The 13,789-nt window shown below is 36.1% G+C and overlaps 1 protein-coding gene across 1 annotated transcript in view; it reads left to right on the top strand.

Annotated features, from left to right (window-relative positions):
• Window positions 1-13,789, top strand: part of STXBP3 (syntaxin binding protein 3) — a 74,447-nt gene that overhangs the window by 9,018 nt on the left and 51,640 nt on the right. Inside the window, exons 2-5 of the mRNA XM_003784086.3 lie at window positions 2,402-2,451; window positions 4,791-4,872; window positions 8,985-9,061; window positions 12,683-12,761. Coding sequence (XP_003784134.1) covers window positions 2,402-2,451; window positions 4,791-4,872; window positions 8,985-9,061; window positions 12,683-12,761 — 288 coding nt within the window. The remainder of the gene's footprint in view (window positions 1-2,401; window positions 2,452-4,790; window positions 4,873-8,984; window positions 9,062-12,682; window positions 12,762-13,789) is intronic.

Here is a 13,789-nt window from a genome sequence, read left to right as displayed (position 1 = left end):
TTTTTTTTTTTTTTTGAGACATTCTCACTCTGTGCCCTGGGGTTGAGTGCTATGGCGTCATAGGTCACAGCGACCTCAAACTCTTGGGTTCAAGTCATCCTCTTGCCTCACCCTGCCAAGTAGCAGGGACTACAGGTGCCTGCCACAACTCTGGGCTATTTTTTAGAGACGGAATCTCATTCTTGCTTAGGCTGGTCTGGAACTCTTGAGTTTAGAAGATCCACCGCCTCTGCCTCCCAGAGTGCTGATATTACAGACGTAAGCCACCGGTGCCCAGCCCCCTTTGTTATATTTCCTTTACTTCTGCTTATGTTCCTGACAGTTTTCTTTTGTGCCATAGTTTTCTTTTGATGTTGTTTTGTTTGAAACATAAATATTTAATATTAGGTTTTCATTGCTTAATGATGTTTTACGAATTATTTCTCTCAAGACTTTTTGCTCTGACATCTGCTTTCTTATGATTTTTGCTCTTTTTATTTACTTAGGCATGATCTTAGTCCATCTCCAGCAAATTAAAAATAAATTTCATATATATTATTTTCTTTTTTCTTTTTTTTTTTCAAGTATCACTTTCATTGAACAGTATACTAAGCAGAAGGTACCACATGCCAAGGAGAAATAAGACCAAGAGCCCCACTGGGAAGTACTTTGTTTTTCTTAGAAAAAACATTTCTGGGCAGTAACAGTTCATAACACTTCAAAAAAAATTACTGGCTGAGGTAAATTTCATATATATTAAAGATCTAAGTTGTAAAAAATAAAACAGAATGTGGGTGAAATGTAGCATACTATGGATTAGACTTTAAAAAATTAACTGGTAACCTAGATGCCATTAAAAAGATTTTATTACATAAAAATTATAAATTCCTTTGTGGTAGAAGACAGCATCCATGAACAAAACCAAGAGTTAAATATAAGCTCAGCGCCTATAGCTCAGCGGGTTAGGGCACCAGCCACCAGCCACATACCCCAAAGCTGGCAGGTTCAAACCCAGCCCGGGCCTGCCAAACAACAACTTGAACCAATCCTATTTTCTAGACAAATCAATTATATTTGTTTTAATAAAGTTTATTAATCTTTGATTTAAGATAGTTAGGCAGATACACCTTCAGTGTTGCTCTTGGCATGAATTACTTTGTTCTGCTCTCATTTCTCCCTTCAGTGTTTTCACTTGGTCCTTGGTGTTACAGTTTTAAATATATTTCCTTTTGCCCTTCAGAGAAACAAAATGAGCAGAGACAGGGAGTTGTTGGTATTAGTAAGTTATTATTTGGGTAGCATTTGACCCAGTGGAAGATCAGTTTAGATTAAGTAGCAACAGTCAGTGGTGGTTGTTGAACTGTAGAGTTTAGATATTGTAGGCAAGAGGGAGCATTTGGGGGAATTTTGAGGCAGGTATTAATGTAAGCAAAGGGTTGTGTTTCAGCAGCATGACTGACCGCAGTGCCAACAATGATTGAAAAGGTAAAATGGTTGGAGGTAGAAAGCAGAAAATCCAGATAGGAGTTTGAATCTGTTGTAGTACATGAATGAGAGATCAGAATCAAAGTAATGCTGGTGACAGTGGCATTGAAAAAATAATGGCCAGCTGTCAGAAAGAACTATCAACACTGCCTAATGATTGGATGTAGGGGAAAGAGGAAATAGCCAAAGACTATAACTATGAAAATTACAAAAAAAACGTAGAGAAATGAAGTCTAAAACAGTTTTTAGGGCACTGTAATCTCAATTTGTACTTGAATCTGTATTGTATAATTTTTAAAGGATTGATCTGATCAGTGTAACTTTGATGATGAATGTGGTTTCTGAGGAAGAGTGTGGATCAAGCAGAACAAAGGAAGAATTGAGTTTGGGGGCATATCCATATTTAGGATGCTAGATAAATGGATATAGTTTTCACTAGTATTTAGAGGAAATACCTTTTGGTTTTATATTACACATATCAGTTGATGTGATTTCTTTTAAACTTCTCTCTGAACATTCCTACCTATAACCATATCCCTTTTCATAGATGTCTGTAATCTCTCTGTCTGCAAAGCTAGTTTGTTCTTTATTATTTGTTTTTAAGGTGCCAACACTGTGGCTGTTTAGATATCTTAAGATTCTAGAATCTTAGAATCTTACTAGAAATGTAATGCAAGTTACGTATGTAATTTTAACTTTTCCAGTAGTAACAAAAAGTAAAAAGGAACAGGTGAGATTAATATATTCTTTAACCTAGTATATCCAAAATGTTATCATTTAAACTTGTAGTCAATATAAAATTTGATTTTTACTTAAATTTATACTTAGTTTAATAAATTTCAGATTGGATTTTTTCCTCAGCCATTTTGGACCTTTTGAATAGTTTATTATATTTCTCATTAATTTAGATTCCTAATACCTTTTTTTTTTTTAACAGAGATAAAAGCTGCAGTGTTTGATGACTGCAAGAAAGAAGGCGAATGGAAGGTAGAATTTGTATATTTTGCTTTTATTTTGAGGAATTAGATACATTGTCCCTGTGATACTTCTATAAGAGTACAGTTGGCCCTCCTGAGTACCTTGTCCAAGAGTTCACCAAAGCACAGATCAAAGATATTTGAAATAAAACAGCAGTACAACAATAAAATAATATAATTTTTTTAAAACAATAGAGTATAACAACTATTTACATTTATTAGGTATTGTAGTATAAAAAATCTAGAGATCATTATAAGTACATGTGTATAATATAGGAGATTGTTGTAGGTTATGTTAACTGAAGAAAATGACAAGGTTCAAACTGGGTGCTGTAGTTCAGTGGTTAGAGCGCCAGCCCCACACACCAGGGGTGGTGGGTTTGAACCTGGACCTGATTAACAAAAAAAAAAAACAAAAAAAAAGGAAGAAGAAAGAAAATAACAAGAATCATAGATTTGGAAGGGAGAGCTTTAATATCTCCTAAAGGGTAGCAGCCTATGGGTAGCCATTCCCATAGGCTGGAATGCAAAGGCCTGGCCAGAAGCTAGGAACATGGGACAGGAATTTATATTGAGCAAGATGACCAGATCTACATATTTAACAAGCTGTAGGAGGAGTCCTGAGTATTTATGAAAGGAGAAATGTGCATGTGCAGTTGAGCTTTAGAGCCCTTTAAGGCAGCGGCTCTCAACCCGTGGGTCATGACCCCTTTGGGGGTTGAACAACCCTATCACAGGAGTTGCTTAAGACCATCCTGCATATCAAATATTTACATTATGATTCATAACAGTAGCAAAATTACAGTTATGAAGTAGCAGTGAAAATAATTTTATGGTTGGGGGTCACCACAACATGAGGAACTGGATTAAAGTGTTGTGGCATTAGGAGGGTTGAGAACACTGCTTTAAGGGGTCTATGCTCAGAAAATGGCAGTCTGCTTAGAAGGTGACACAAGAACGTGAAAACCCTCTCTGTCCATGCTTGGTGGACTGGTTAAAACCATTGAGACTCTGTCATATTAAGCCATCTAAGTTTTTCAAGTTTCCCAAAGGAAAAGAATGCTAGTCTGTCACAAAATTGGTTTCATTTAACCCTTAGGAGAAAAGCCTGATGGCCATTAGCAAGGGAGGGGGTATAATTGATTTCTGTTTAGACCTCGGGACAAAAGTCTTGATGGCTGTTAGCAAGGGAGCTGGTATAATGAAGCATGTCTGAGCTCTCATCCTTTTCATCCCATCATGGCTCAGTTGTAAGGTTTTTCTTTTCTTTTCTTTTTTTTATTTATTTTTCATTTTTTTTTTGAGACAGAGCCTCAAGCTGTCACCCTGGGTGGAGTGCTATAACATCACAGCTCACAGCAACCTCCAACTCCTGGGCTCAAGCGAGTCTCCTGCCTCAGCCTCCCAAGTAGCTGGGACTACAGGCACCCGCCACAATGCCCGGCTATTTTTTGGTTGCAGCCATCATTGTTGTTTGTCGGGCTGGGGCTGGATTTGAACCCACCAGCTCAGGTGTAAGTGGCTGGTGCCTTAGCTGCTTGAGCTACAGGCGCTGAGCCAGTTGTAAGGTTTTTCTAGAGTCCCCTTAGCGAAGAGGGGGTCTGTTCAGTCAGCAAAGGGTTTAGAATTCTTTTTTGTAATTTACAACTGCTATGAGGATACAAATGATTAGGTTACATTGTTTTTATTTCTAAGGTAAAGTTCAAGTTGTAGTTGAGCCCTTAGGATTTTACTTTAGTTCACACTTACTTGTAAATAATGTGTCATTTAAGGGACTTGAGCATCTGTGTATTTTGCTATCTGGGGGGGGGGGGTCCTGGAACTGACAGACAACTATATGGGGTCTTAATCTACACTGCTTGCTTTCAAATCCTGACTTTACCACTTGATAGCTATGACTCCTTGAAGAAGTTACCTGACCTTTCTCTGCCTCTGTTTTCTTGTTTATAAAACAGAGATCATAATATCTTATATGGCTGTTTAAATATTAGGTGAATTAAACCATGTAAAGTGCTTAGAGCAGTGTTTGGAACAATAATTATTATTATGCAAGTGGCAATTTATAATTTTAAGAAATTTTGATGTTAAACATACGTTTAAAATGACCAAGCTCTTGCCTTCAAATTGGAATTATTTCTAGCCTACTTATGTATAATACTATGTATGTATATTAAAAATAAATTACCAGATCAGGCAGTTGCAATTATTCTACCTACTGTCTTGATATTTTATGTTATAAAAGGTTTACAAGGTTAAGTAGGTTTAATGGATAAAATTCTGCCTTTTTGTGAATTCTTGGTAATCAGATGCTTATGCTTATGCTTATTCTTAATTTGTATTTGTTTTAAGATAATGCTTTTAGATGAATTTACCACTAAGCTTTTGGCTTCCTGTTGCAAAATGACAGATCTTCTAGAGGAAGGCATAACTGGTAAGTGTTAACTACTTTTCATCATGAAAACATTTGTATTGTGATTAGAGAGATTTGAAGAATTAAGAAATTTTAGTTGGCAATTATGTTTCTGAGGAGTTGCGTTTTATTTTACACATTAGGCACAATGATTAGATTGGATATATATATATATATATTTTTTTTTCTTTAGAATAACCTGTCAGGTTTTTTTCTTCAACTGATACATATAATTAAGTGCCTGTAACTAAGACTAAATAATTGCCTTGTTGAGGTTTTTCTTTAATTTTTTTACACATTTAATAGTTTTATATAATGATACACTAGGTTTACGTCAATATTTTGATTAATGTTAATGGTTTTCATGTATTACTTTAAGTAGATATTTAGGTTTATGTCATAAAATCAACTTTTATATAAAAGTTTATTTACGGGTGGTGCCTGTGGCTCAGTGGGTAGGGCACTGGCCCCATGTACTGAGGGTGGCAGGTTCAAACCCTGCCCCAGCCAAACTGCAACAAAAAATAGCCAGGCATTGTGGCAGGAACCTGTAGTCCCAGCTACTCAGGAGGCTGAGGCAAGAGAATTGCCTAAGCCCAGGAGTTGGAGGTTGCTGTGAGCTGTGATGCTACGACAGCACTCTACCAAGGGTGACATAGTGAGACTCTGTCTCAAAAAAAAAAAAAAAAGTTTATTTACGAATAGATATTTATACAGTTAATATAAATCTATTTGTACATTTATATTATATTTACAAATGTAAGATGCTTACTTTATAAATTTCTCTTTATTTACTAGAAATGAGACAAATAATTATAAGTTTAAATTAGTTTTAATGTGAAACTTTAAAATACTTAACAGATTCTGAAAAAAGTCATGCCACCAGAAGTTATCTTCCATGAGGGAGGATTGTGTTCATGAGACACTACCCTGTATTACATTTTGGGTAAAATATGTCAGTTATAACATTCATAATCATGTTATCCTTAACTCATCATCCTATAACTCATTTATTTAAATTTTATCTTCATAACAACCCTATAAAGACAGATATTAAATATCTCTATTACAGTGAGGAAACTGAGACTTAACATTAAATATATATTTATCATTTGCATCTTGATGTAGTATATGTACCCTCTGTTACTCCTAACTTGTGAAACTCAAAAGTATATTGAGTATTCTTAAGAAACCTGACTGTACAGCTAGGAGTTAGGAGGTTAAAGCTTTGATTTTTCTCCCTGCTGGATACGTGAAATATTAAGCCACCTAAGTTTTCAAGTTCCCAAAGGTCATTCTTTTTTTTTGTTTATTGGTGACAGAATCTCAAGCTGTCACCCTGGGTAGAGTGCTATGGCGTCATAGCTTACAGTACCTCCAACTCTTGGTCTCAAGTGATCCTCTTGGCTCAGTTTTTCTTTCTTTCTTTCTTTTCTTCCTTTTTCTCTCTTCCTTTCTTTCTCTCTTTTTTCTTTCTTTTTGAGACAGAGTCTCAAGCTGTTGCTCTGGGTAGAGTGCTGTGGCATCATAGCTCATAGCAACCTCCAACTCTTGGGTTCATGCGATCCTCTTGCCTCAGTTTTTCTATTTTTAGTAGACACGGGATCTTGCTTTTGCTCAGGCTAGTCACCTTCCTTGGCCTCCCAGAGTGCTGGGATTGTAGGCGTGAGCCATCATACCCCCCTCCCAAACGTTATTCTTAAGTGAAACTAGGGTGAGAACCATTTGATAATATGTGTGAAAGTAATAGGAAACTCCAGTTATACACTGTAGGGAGGTTTTATTTGGATTTTGTAGACAATTTTGTTTTTTTGTTTCTTTTGAGACAGTCTCACTTTGTTGCCCTTGGTAGAGAGCCATGGCGTCATAGCTCACAGCAACCTTAAACTCCTAGGCTAAAGTGATGCTCTTGCCTCAGCCTCTGAGTAGCTGGGACTACAGGTACCCGTCACAATACTGGCTGTGTTTTAGAGACAGGTTCTCCATTTTGCTCAGGCTGGTCTCAAACTCCTGAGCTCAGGCAGTCCACCCTCTTCAGTCTTCTTAAGAGCTAGGATTATAGGCATGAGCCACCATGCCCAGCCTAGAGTAATGTTTCTTTCTTTCTTTTTTTTCTGAGATAGAGTCTCACAGTGTTGCCCTGATTAGAGTGTTGTGATGTCACAGCAACCTTGAACTCTGGGGCTTAAGCAACTCTCTTGCCTCAGCCTCCCGAGTAGCTGGGACTACAGGCTCCCGCCACAATGCCGGGCTATTTTTTTATTTTTGTTGTTGTTACATTGTTGTTTTAGCTGGCATGGGCCAGGTGTATGTGGCCTGTGCTCTACTCACTGAGCTACGGGCACCGCCAAGACTAATGTTTCTTAACTGTGTGTTCAGTGTTGATACTCTTTGAGGAAAGGATCCCATGGCCAGCAGGTTTGGGAAACAGCATAAAACAAAGAAAGCTGAACATGTTTTTTTAGAACTTTCCAGAGCCTTTTATATACCAGGGTTTATGTGGCTCCCCTGGATAAAAGCACAGTATTCAGTTTTCTACATTTATTTGGCCATAAAACTATGTTTGAAAAGTATTGCAGAGGACCGTGTATCATGGAGCTCTCTGTTGTGAATGTTCTTGATACCCTCCAGAGTCACATAGTTTTGTTCTGGTTTAATCATCTTAAAGTTATCAGAGTTGTTTCGAGTTCCACATTAGCTCTCCTGGGAATCCCTCCGTGAGACTTAGCATTGGTAGGTTCAGTGGTCAAACTTTCTGTTGTCATTTAGGTCATTTGTGAAAACATTCCTTAGTTGTCTTGAATTTTAAAAAGTAGATGAGGAGGAATACCTCAGTATCTGCTACTTCAGGGGAGAATAAAGTCAAGTGTACAAGCCTTTTAAAAAAAAAAATGGGAATTAGATTGTTCCTTTGTCACTATTAAAAGACCTTTCCTTTTCCCTCCCACCATTTTATGTGTATTTTTCAGTGAATTGGAGAAGTGAGACTTTCTGATATTGTTAAAGAAATGTCAGAATATTTTGAAAGCTGTGTTCTAAAGCATATCACAGTATTCTCACAGTGTCTTTACATTATTCACCAAACATAATAGTGTATATAGGATAAGATGGCTATAAAACACTTCATTTTGAGTATTAAACAATTTAATACTAATTGAACCTCAGTCATTTAAAGGTAAAATTATAATTATTGAGGAGGGAAATAATTAAAATTTTCCTTGGAAATCTTAATTTGCTATCTAGTAGAAGCTATGATAAACCTATACTTTACTACTGTAAGTTTGGGAATGAGGAAATGAAATCAACATAGACTGTCTTGCATGTCACATTAATGTAATCCTTCTAGGTTCTTTGTCAACATGAAGTTTAAAAAGGGCTCTCTGAATTTGTACAAGGCTACTTTAAATTCGTTTTTAAGAAATATGTAAATATTAATAGCTTCAAATAGTTAAATTGAGTATTAGTTTTATATTCACTTTGTTTTAGGCAAATTTATAAACTTCTTAATTTCAAAAATAAAAATATAGTTGACTAAATCCTAATGATAGTTTACTGTTAAAAAATATTTTGTAAATATTAATGTGTGATTTTAAAAGAATTAGTCAAGTTTATTGGCAAGTTACGTAAAGAATATTGTAGTAGATTGGGGTCTGCAATCAAACTTGGGTGCCTATTCTACTTCCTAATTGTGTGATTATATTATATAAGTTATTTAATTCTTTAGGCCTAAGTTTCCTCATTGGCAAGATACTTACAGAGTTCTTATGAAGTCTAATAAATAATTCATGTAAAGTGCTTAACCTGGTGTCCCATGTTATGTTTGCTATTATTATAGTAGCAAATTTTTTTAAAAGAAATACATGTTTAATTTTTAATGCATCTTTTTGGTTTCTTAATGGTATGTTGATGGTTTATGCTGGTAGACCTATCTATTTCTTTGCATTTTGGCCCAGGATCAGGGAAGACACATTTTCAGGATTTTTAAATTTATCCAATGAAGACAAAGAAAATGTTAAACTCAGTATATGTAAATATGTTTCCCTATTTTTGTACGTGTAAAGTAGAATAAAGTTTATTTAAAAATTCAAATGTATAAATATTAGGTTATGTAAAATGACCTTTATTTTTCTTAGTTGTAGAAAATATTTATAAGAATCGTGAACCTGTCAGACAAATGAAAGCTCTTTATTTTATCACTCCAACATCAAAAGTAAGTATTTTGAGTTTTTAAAAAGTAGCTTTGTTCTGAACTTTAGTAGTGTGAGCTAACAAAAAAAAAAAAAAGGAGAAGTAGTTTTATTAGTATTTTCATTATTTTCATGGTTTGGCATTAGAAAACTCAAAAATATCCTTTATTGGAAAAATACTGCCATAAAGTAATTTGCTTAGGAAAATTTTTTCTATTTTAGAAGATTTGTTTCATTTGCATTTTCCCCATGAGAATGTATAAATGAAAGAATACCTTTTTCCACATACATGAAAACAATTAAATTCCATAAAATGATGGTTTTTCTTGGCATCATTTGTTACTCATATAGTTCCTGTTAAACCGTAACTGAGGGGAGAGAGAAATATAGGTAAAAGAAATAGTCTTGGATTAATCCTTTTTTGTTAGTGACTTTCCTATATCATACACATGTGTATATATGCATAGGAATACATACATATATATTGTATGTTAAATTTCTTTAGTTTATAATCTTACTCTGTGATTTAACTCATACTTTAAGCCAAACTGTTAGAGCTAAAGTATCATATTCCACTATTTCTGTTTGATACCTAAGAATGTAGTTTTGAATACCGCCTCTTGCTTAGTTCCACCTAAGTGTTAATCTGGCAACCTCAGCGTCATTTCACTTCTAACAGACAATAGAAAAAAACCCAGATAGTCACTATTTAGTTGCTACATATTGCTGCTAGTTTTTTATAAAACATTTTATATCTTATCAGTGATACACATTCATAAAAAAAAGTTCATGATTGGAAAAGATACAAGTGAAAAGCACCATTTTTCACCTCGCAGTTTGTCAGAGGAAGTTAATATCTTCTCTCTCTCACATTCTAGCTATTCTGTCAATGGATGATGTATTAGTAGGGAGTATAATTTTTTTTTCTCCCTGTTTTCTTTTTTTTATTGTTGAGACAGAGTCTCACCCTGTGCCCTGAGTAGAGTGCAGTGGTGTCATAGCTCACTGCAACCTCAGACTCAGGCTGTTAGCATCCTGCTGCCTCAGCCTCCCTGAAGCCGCTGGGATTACAGGCACTTCCTGAGACTTGCTCCAACAAGTCTCGAACTCCTGAGTTCAAGCAATCCTCCAGCCTCAGCCTCCCACAGTGCTGGGGTTACAGTTGTTAGCTAACACGCTTGGCAGGAGTATAAATTGATACAGCCTTCTTAGAAAATAATTTGCCATTCTTTATCAAGAACCTTAAAGTTTTATATTTTGGAGTTTATCATAAGGGAATAATCAAATAAATGCTCAAATTAAAGCAATAAATGTAGGATGGGCACCGTGGCTCACACCTGTAATCCACCACTCATGGAGGCTGATGCAGGGGGATCCTTTGAGGTAAGGAGTTCAAGATCAGCCTCAGCAAGAGCAAGACCCTGTCTCTACAAAAATAGAAAACTAAATCAGGTATGATAGCACAAGCCTGTGGTCACAGCTACTCAAGGGCCTGAGACAAGAGGATTGCTAGAGCTGAAGAGTTTGTTGCTATGAGCTAGGCTGGAGGCCTTGGCATTCTGGCTGAGGTGTTGGAGCCAGACTTTGTCCCAATAAAAAAAGAAATCTAATTAAAATTTGAATATTAGTAAATAGTAGTATGAAAGACTATATGGCCATTAAAACAACGTTTCTAGGTGGTACCCATAGCTCGGTGGGTAGGGTGCCGGCCACTCAGGCTAATGAATTCAAACATGGCCCAGGCCAGCTAAACAATGACAACTGCAACAACAACAAAAAAAAATTGCTGGGCATTGTGGTGGGCACCTGCAGTCCCAGCTACTTGGGAGGCCGAGGCAAGAGAACCACTTAAGCCCAAGAGTTTGAGGTTGCTGTGAGCTGTGACACCATGGCACCCTACCCAGGGTGACAGCTTGAGGCTCTGTCTCAAAAATAAATAAATAAATAAAGTTTCTAGAAAAAAAAATTTTTTTTGAGACAGTCTCACTGTGTTGGCCTTGGTAGAGTGCCGTGGCATCACACCCCCCAGCAACCTCAAACTCCTAGGCTTAAGCGACTCTCTCACCTCAGCCTCCTGAGTAGCTGGGACTACAGGTACCCGCCATAACGTCTGGCTATTTTTTGGTTGCAGTTGTCGTTCAGGCCCTGGCTAGGCTTGAACCCACCAGCTTCCATGTATGTGGCTGACAGTCCACTCACTGAGCCATGGGCAACCAGCTGGGTTCTAGAAATTTTTAATGACCTAAGTAAATGTTTATTTTTAATGTTAAGTGACAAAAGCAGGATATAGAATTGTATATTTAGTAAAGGAGCAAAGTATTCAGAGAAGGTAGTATCTGAAAGTGACTTCTTTATCTACCATAACCAACTCCAGTTTCTTTCCTGCCATCAATCAATGCTTGCTGAGTCCTGCGTGAGTATCATGTGAGGCCTTGGGGTCTGTGGGAGAACTGGTGAAGAAACTTGGTATGAGACATGCTTCCTCATAGGCTGGGCAAGCACCTGGAAACCCATCACAGTTCCCAGGCAAGGATCATGAAGTGACAGATTTCAGGAAGACTTTGCCATAAGAGATACGTGCACTTTAGGGGAAAGATCAAGCATTATCATATGCTTTGTTTGGTGGTTTTGCCCTTGGGAAGAGAAACTTCTTTGACTTCCTCCTATTCTAGCCACTAAACCTAAGCCTGAAGTGAGTTGACAAGGAAAAGTAACCACCCAGCTAAGTGAGTGGATCCAGCTGCCAAAGAGTTCAGTAAAATGAAGAAAACACATTATAGTGAAATAGAGCCGCTTGAAGCATGTCAACCTGAACAGAAAAAGAGTTCCACAAAAACTCTGAAGCTTATAACTGTGATTTCTTACTTAAACAGTTAATTGAAGGAGAGGATGATTTGTTTTGAAATTTGAATTAGTGGCCTAGAAGATCAAAATAGAGTATCTCAAAGGAAAAATATGAGTCATGAAAATCACGACGGAAAAGATAAGAGACTTACAGGGTAGAACCATGAGATCTACGAGAAATACAGTTCTAGGAGTTCCAAAAGGAGAAGGAACAGATGGAAGAGAGATATAATTAAATTCTTTGATTTTTCTGTCCAGACAATTCTAACCACCTTTCTTTCTAAAACTGCCACACTGAGGCATATACTACCAGACTGTATTTACCTCTTGTTTCTCATCCTTGTGGTCATCTACTAGTTTCTGGATCTTTCTAAGCAGTTGACAGTTTAAGCTCTGAGCCCACTGTCACTATCCAGTACTTCTCGAGTCACTAGTCTGGTTGGTTTCATTATCCGTATAAATGATACTTCCAGGATGTTGGCTTCTCATTTCCTTGGTCTGTTATCTTCTAATATGGTCTTGTCTTCTGTGTTGCTTCAGCTTTCCTAGGCTGCTTCATTACCAGTAAGAATATTCCATTCATGCTTATTACTTTATTGTTTATTTATTATTTTACTACTTATTAATAAGTAGCCTTATTAATTATCATTGGCTAGAGAACATAACATCTCAGGAAATCAGTTTATAAATTAAACTTTTAGCCAGTAAGTTTTTATTTTATTCTCAAAGTAACCTTAGCAAGCTAGCATATTTAAACTAGTATTTAATAAAATGTGTATTAATATCTAACCTTTTTAAAGTCTGTAGATTGTTTCTTACGAGATTTTGCAAGTAAATCGGAGAACAAATACAAAGCAGCATACATATACTTCACTGACTGTAAGTCTCTTTAAAAGTTACTGCTTCATTGTTTATTCTGTCAGTTTTAAACTGTCTACTTTTTATAGTACTTTTTTAGTTATAGTTATTTTCTATTATTTATTGTAATTAGGCTAGAATTCTAAAAATAGGAGATTACATTTACTCTAATTCATGCTAAGGTGATAGGAAATTAAACCATTCCCAACTACTTTGAAAAGACAGTTTGCTATTGTACAGGGATGGTACGAGGTTGGTGGAGAGTGCTCTCTCTCAGATTCTAGGCTGGTGACAGAAAGAATTACTTTTAATTAACATTTCAATTGCAGATTTGATTATATTATCAAAAATAAGGCTTTTGGGAGAGCACTGAAGAAAGCAGCCATCTGGCAAATAATTACTGGAGAAAATCTGTCACATTTCTCTTACTATGCCATATGCTCACATAGAAAGCAGAGAAACTAGAGGATTCCAGAGAAGTCTGGAGACACAGGCAATTCTGTTTAATGTTATATAATTATACTTTAAAATAAAAATACTATTTATCTAAGTTGTCTTGGTCTCTGCTTTAGAGATTCCTCGCTTTAAGTAGTATATGGTTTTCTTATAAATGGTTATCTCATGCCTGGTAGTTTAGATATTAAAAAATGCCATTCCATAAATATTTGTCATTTAAGCAACTTTATTATATAGAATTCCTGTTGGAATTAATAAAATTTAATGAACGGAAAGCCCCTTCTAACTTAAGGAACCTTAAGGCTAATGAATATCTTGATAAAAGACACTGGCAGCCAATGGCTGATATTCCAACCTAGATCTATCAGGAACTCTGAAGTGAAAGGGGAAAACAACCTGGGTTATGAGTTCTGAAACTTAGTATTTTAGAGTCTTAGAATTCCCTGACATTCGAAAACTGCGTGTAATTTAAGGAAAAATTAACAATTTGTGTGATAAGGTTGCGGTGTACATTACTTAGTGGCAGATTTGGAAAAGCATTTTAAATTTTAAAGACATTCTGAAAGTGCTACTCTTTGAGTTCGTGAGTTTGG

This window comes from Otolemur garnettii, unplaced genomic scaffold, assembly GCF_000181295.1.
Source record: "Otolemur garnettii isolate 467f Iridium unplaced genomic scaffold, OtoGar3 scaffold00010, whole genome shotgun sequence".
In the NCBI taxonomy this organism is placed as follows: Eukaryota; Metazoa; Chordata; class Mammalia; order Primates; family Galagidae; genus Otolemur; species Otolemur garnettii.
This window is presented reverse-complemented; position numbering and strand designations above follow the sequence as displayed.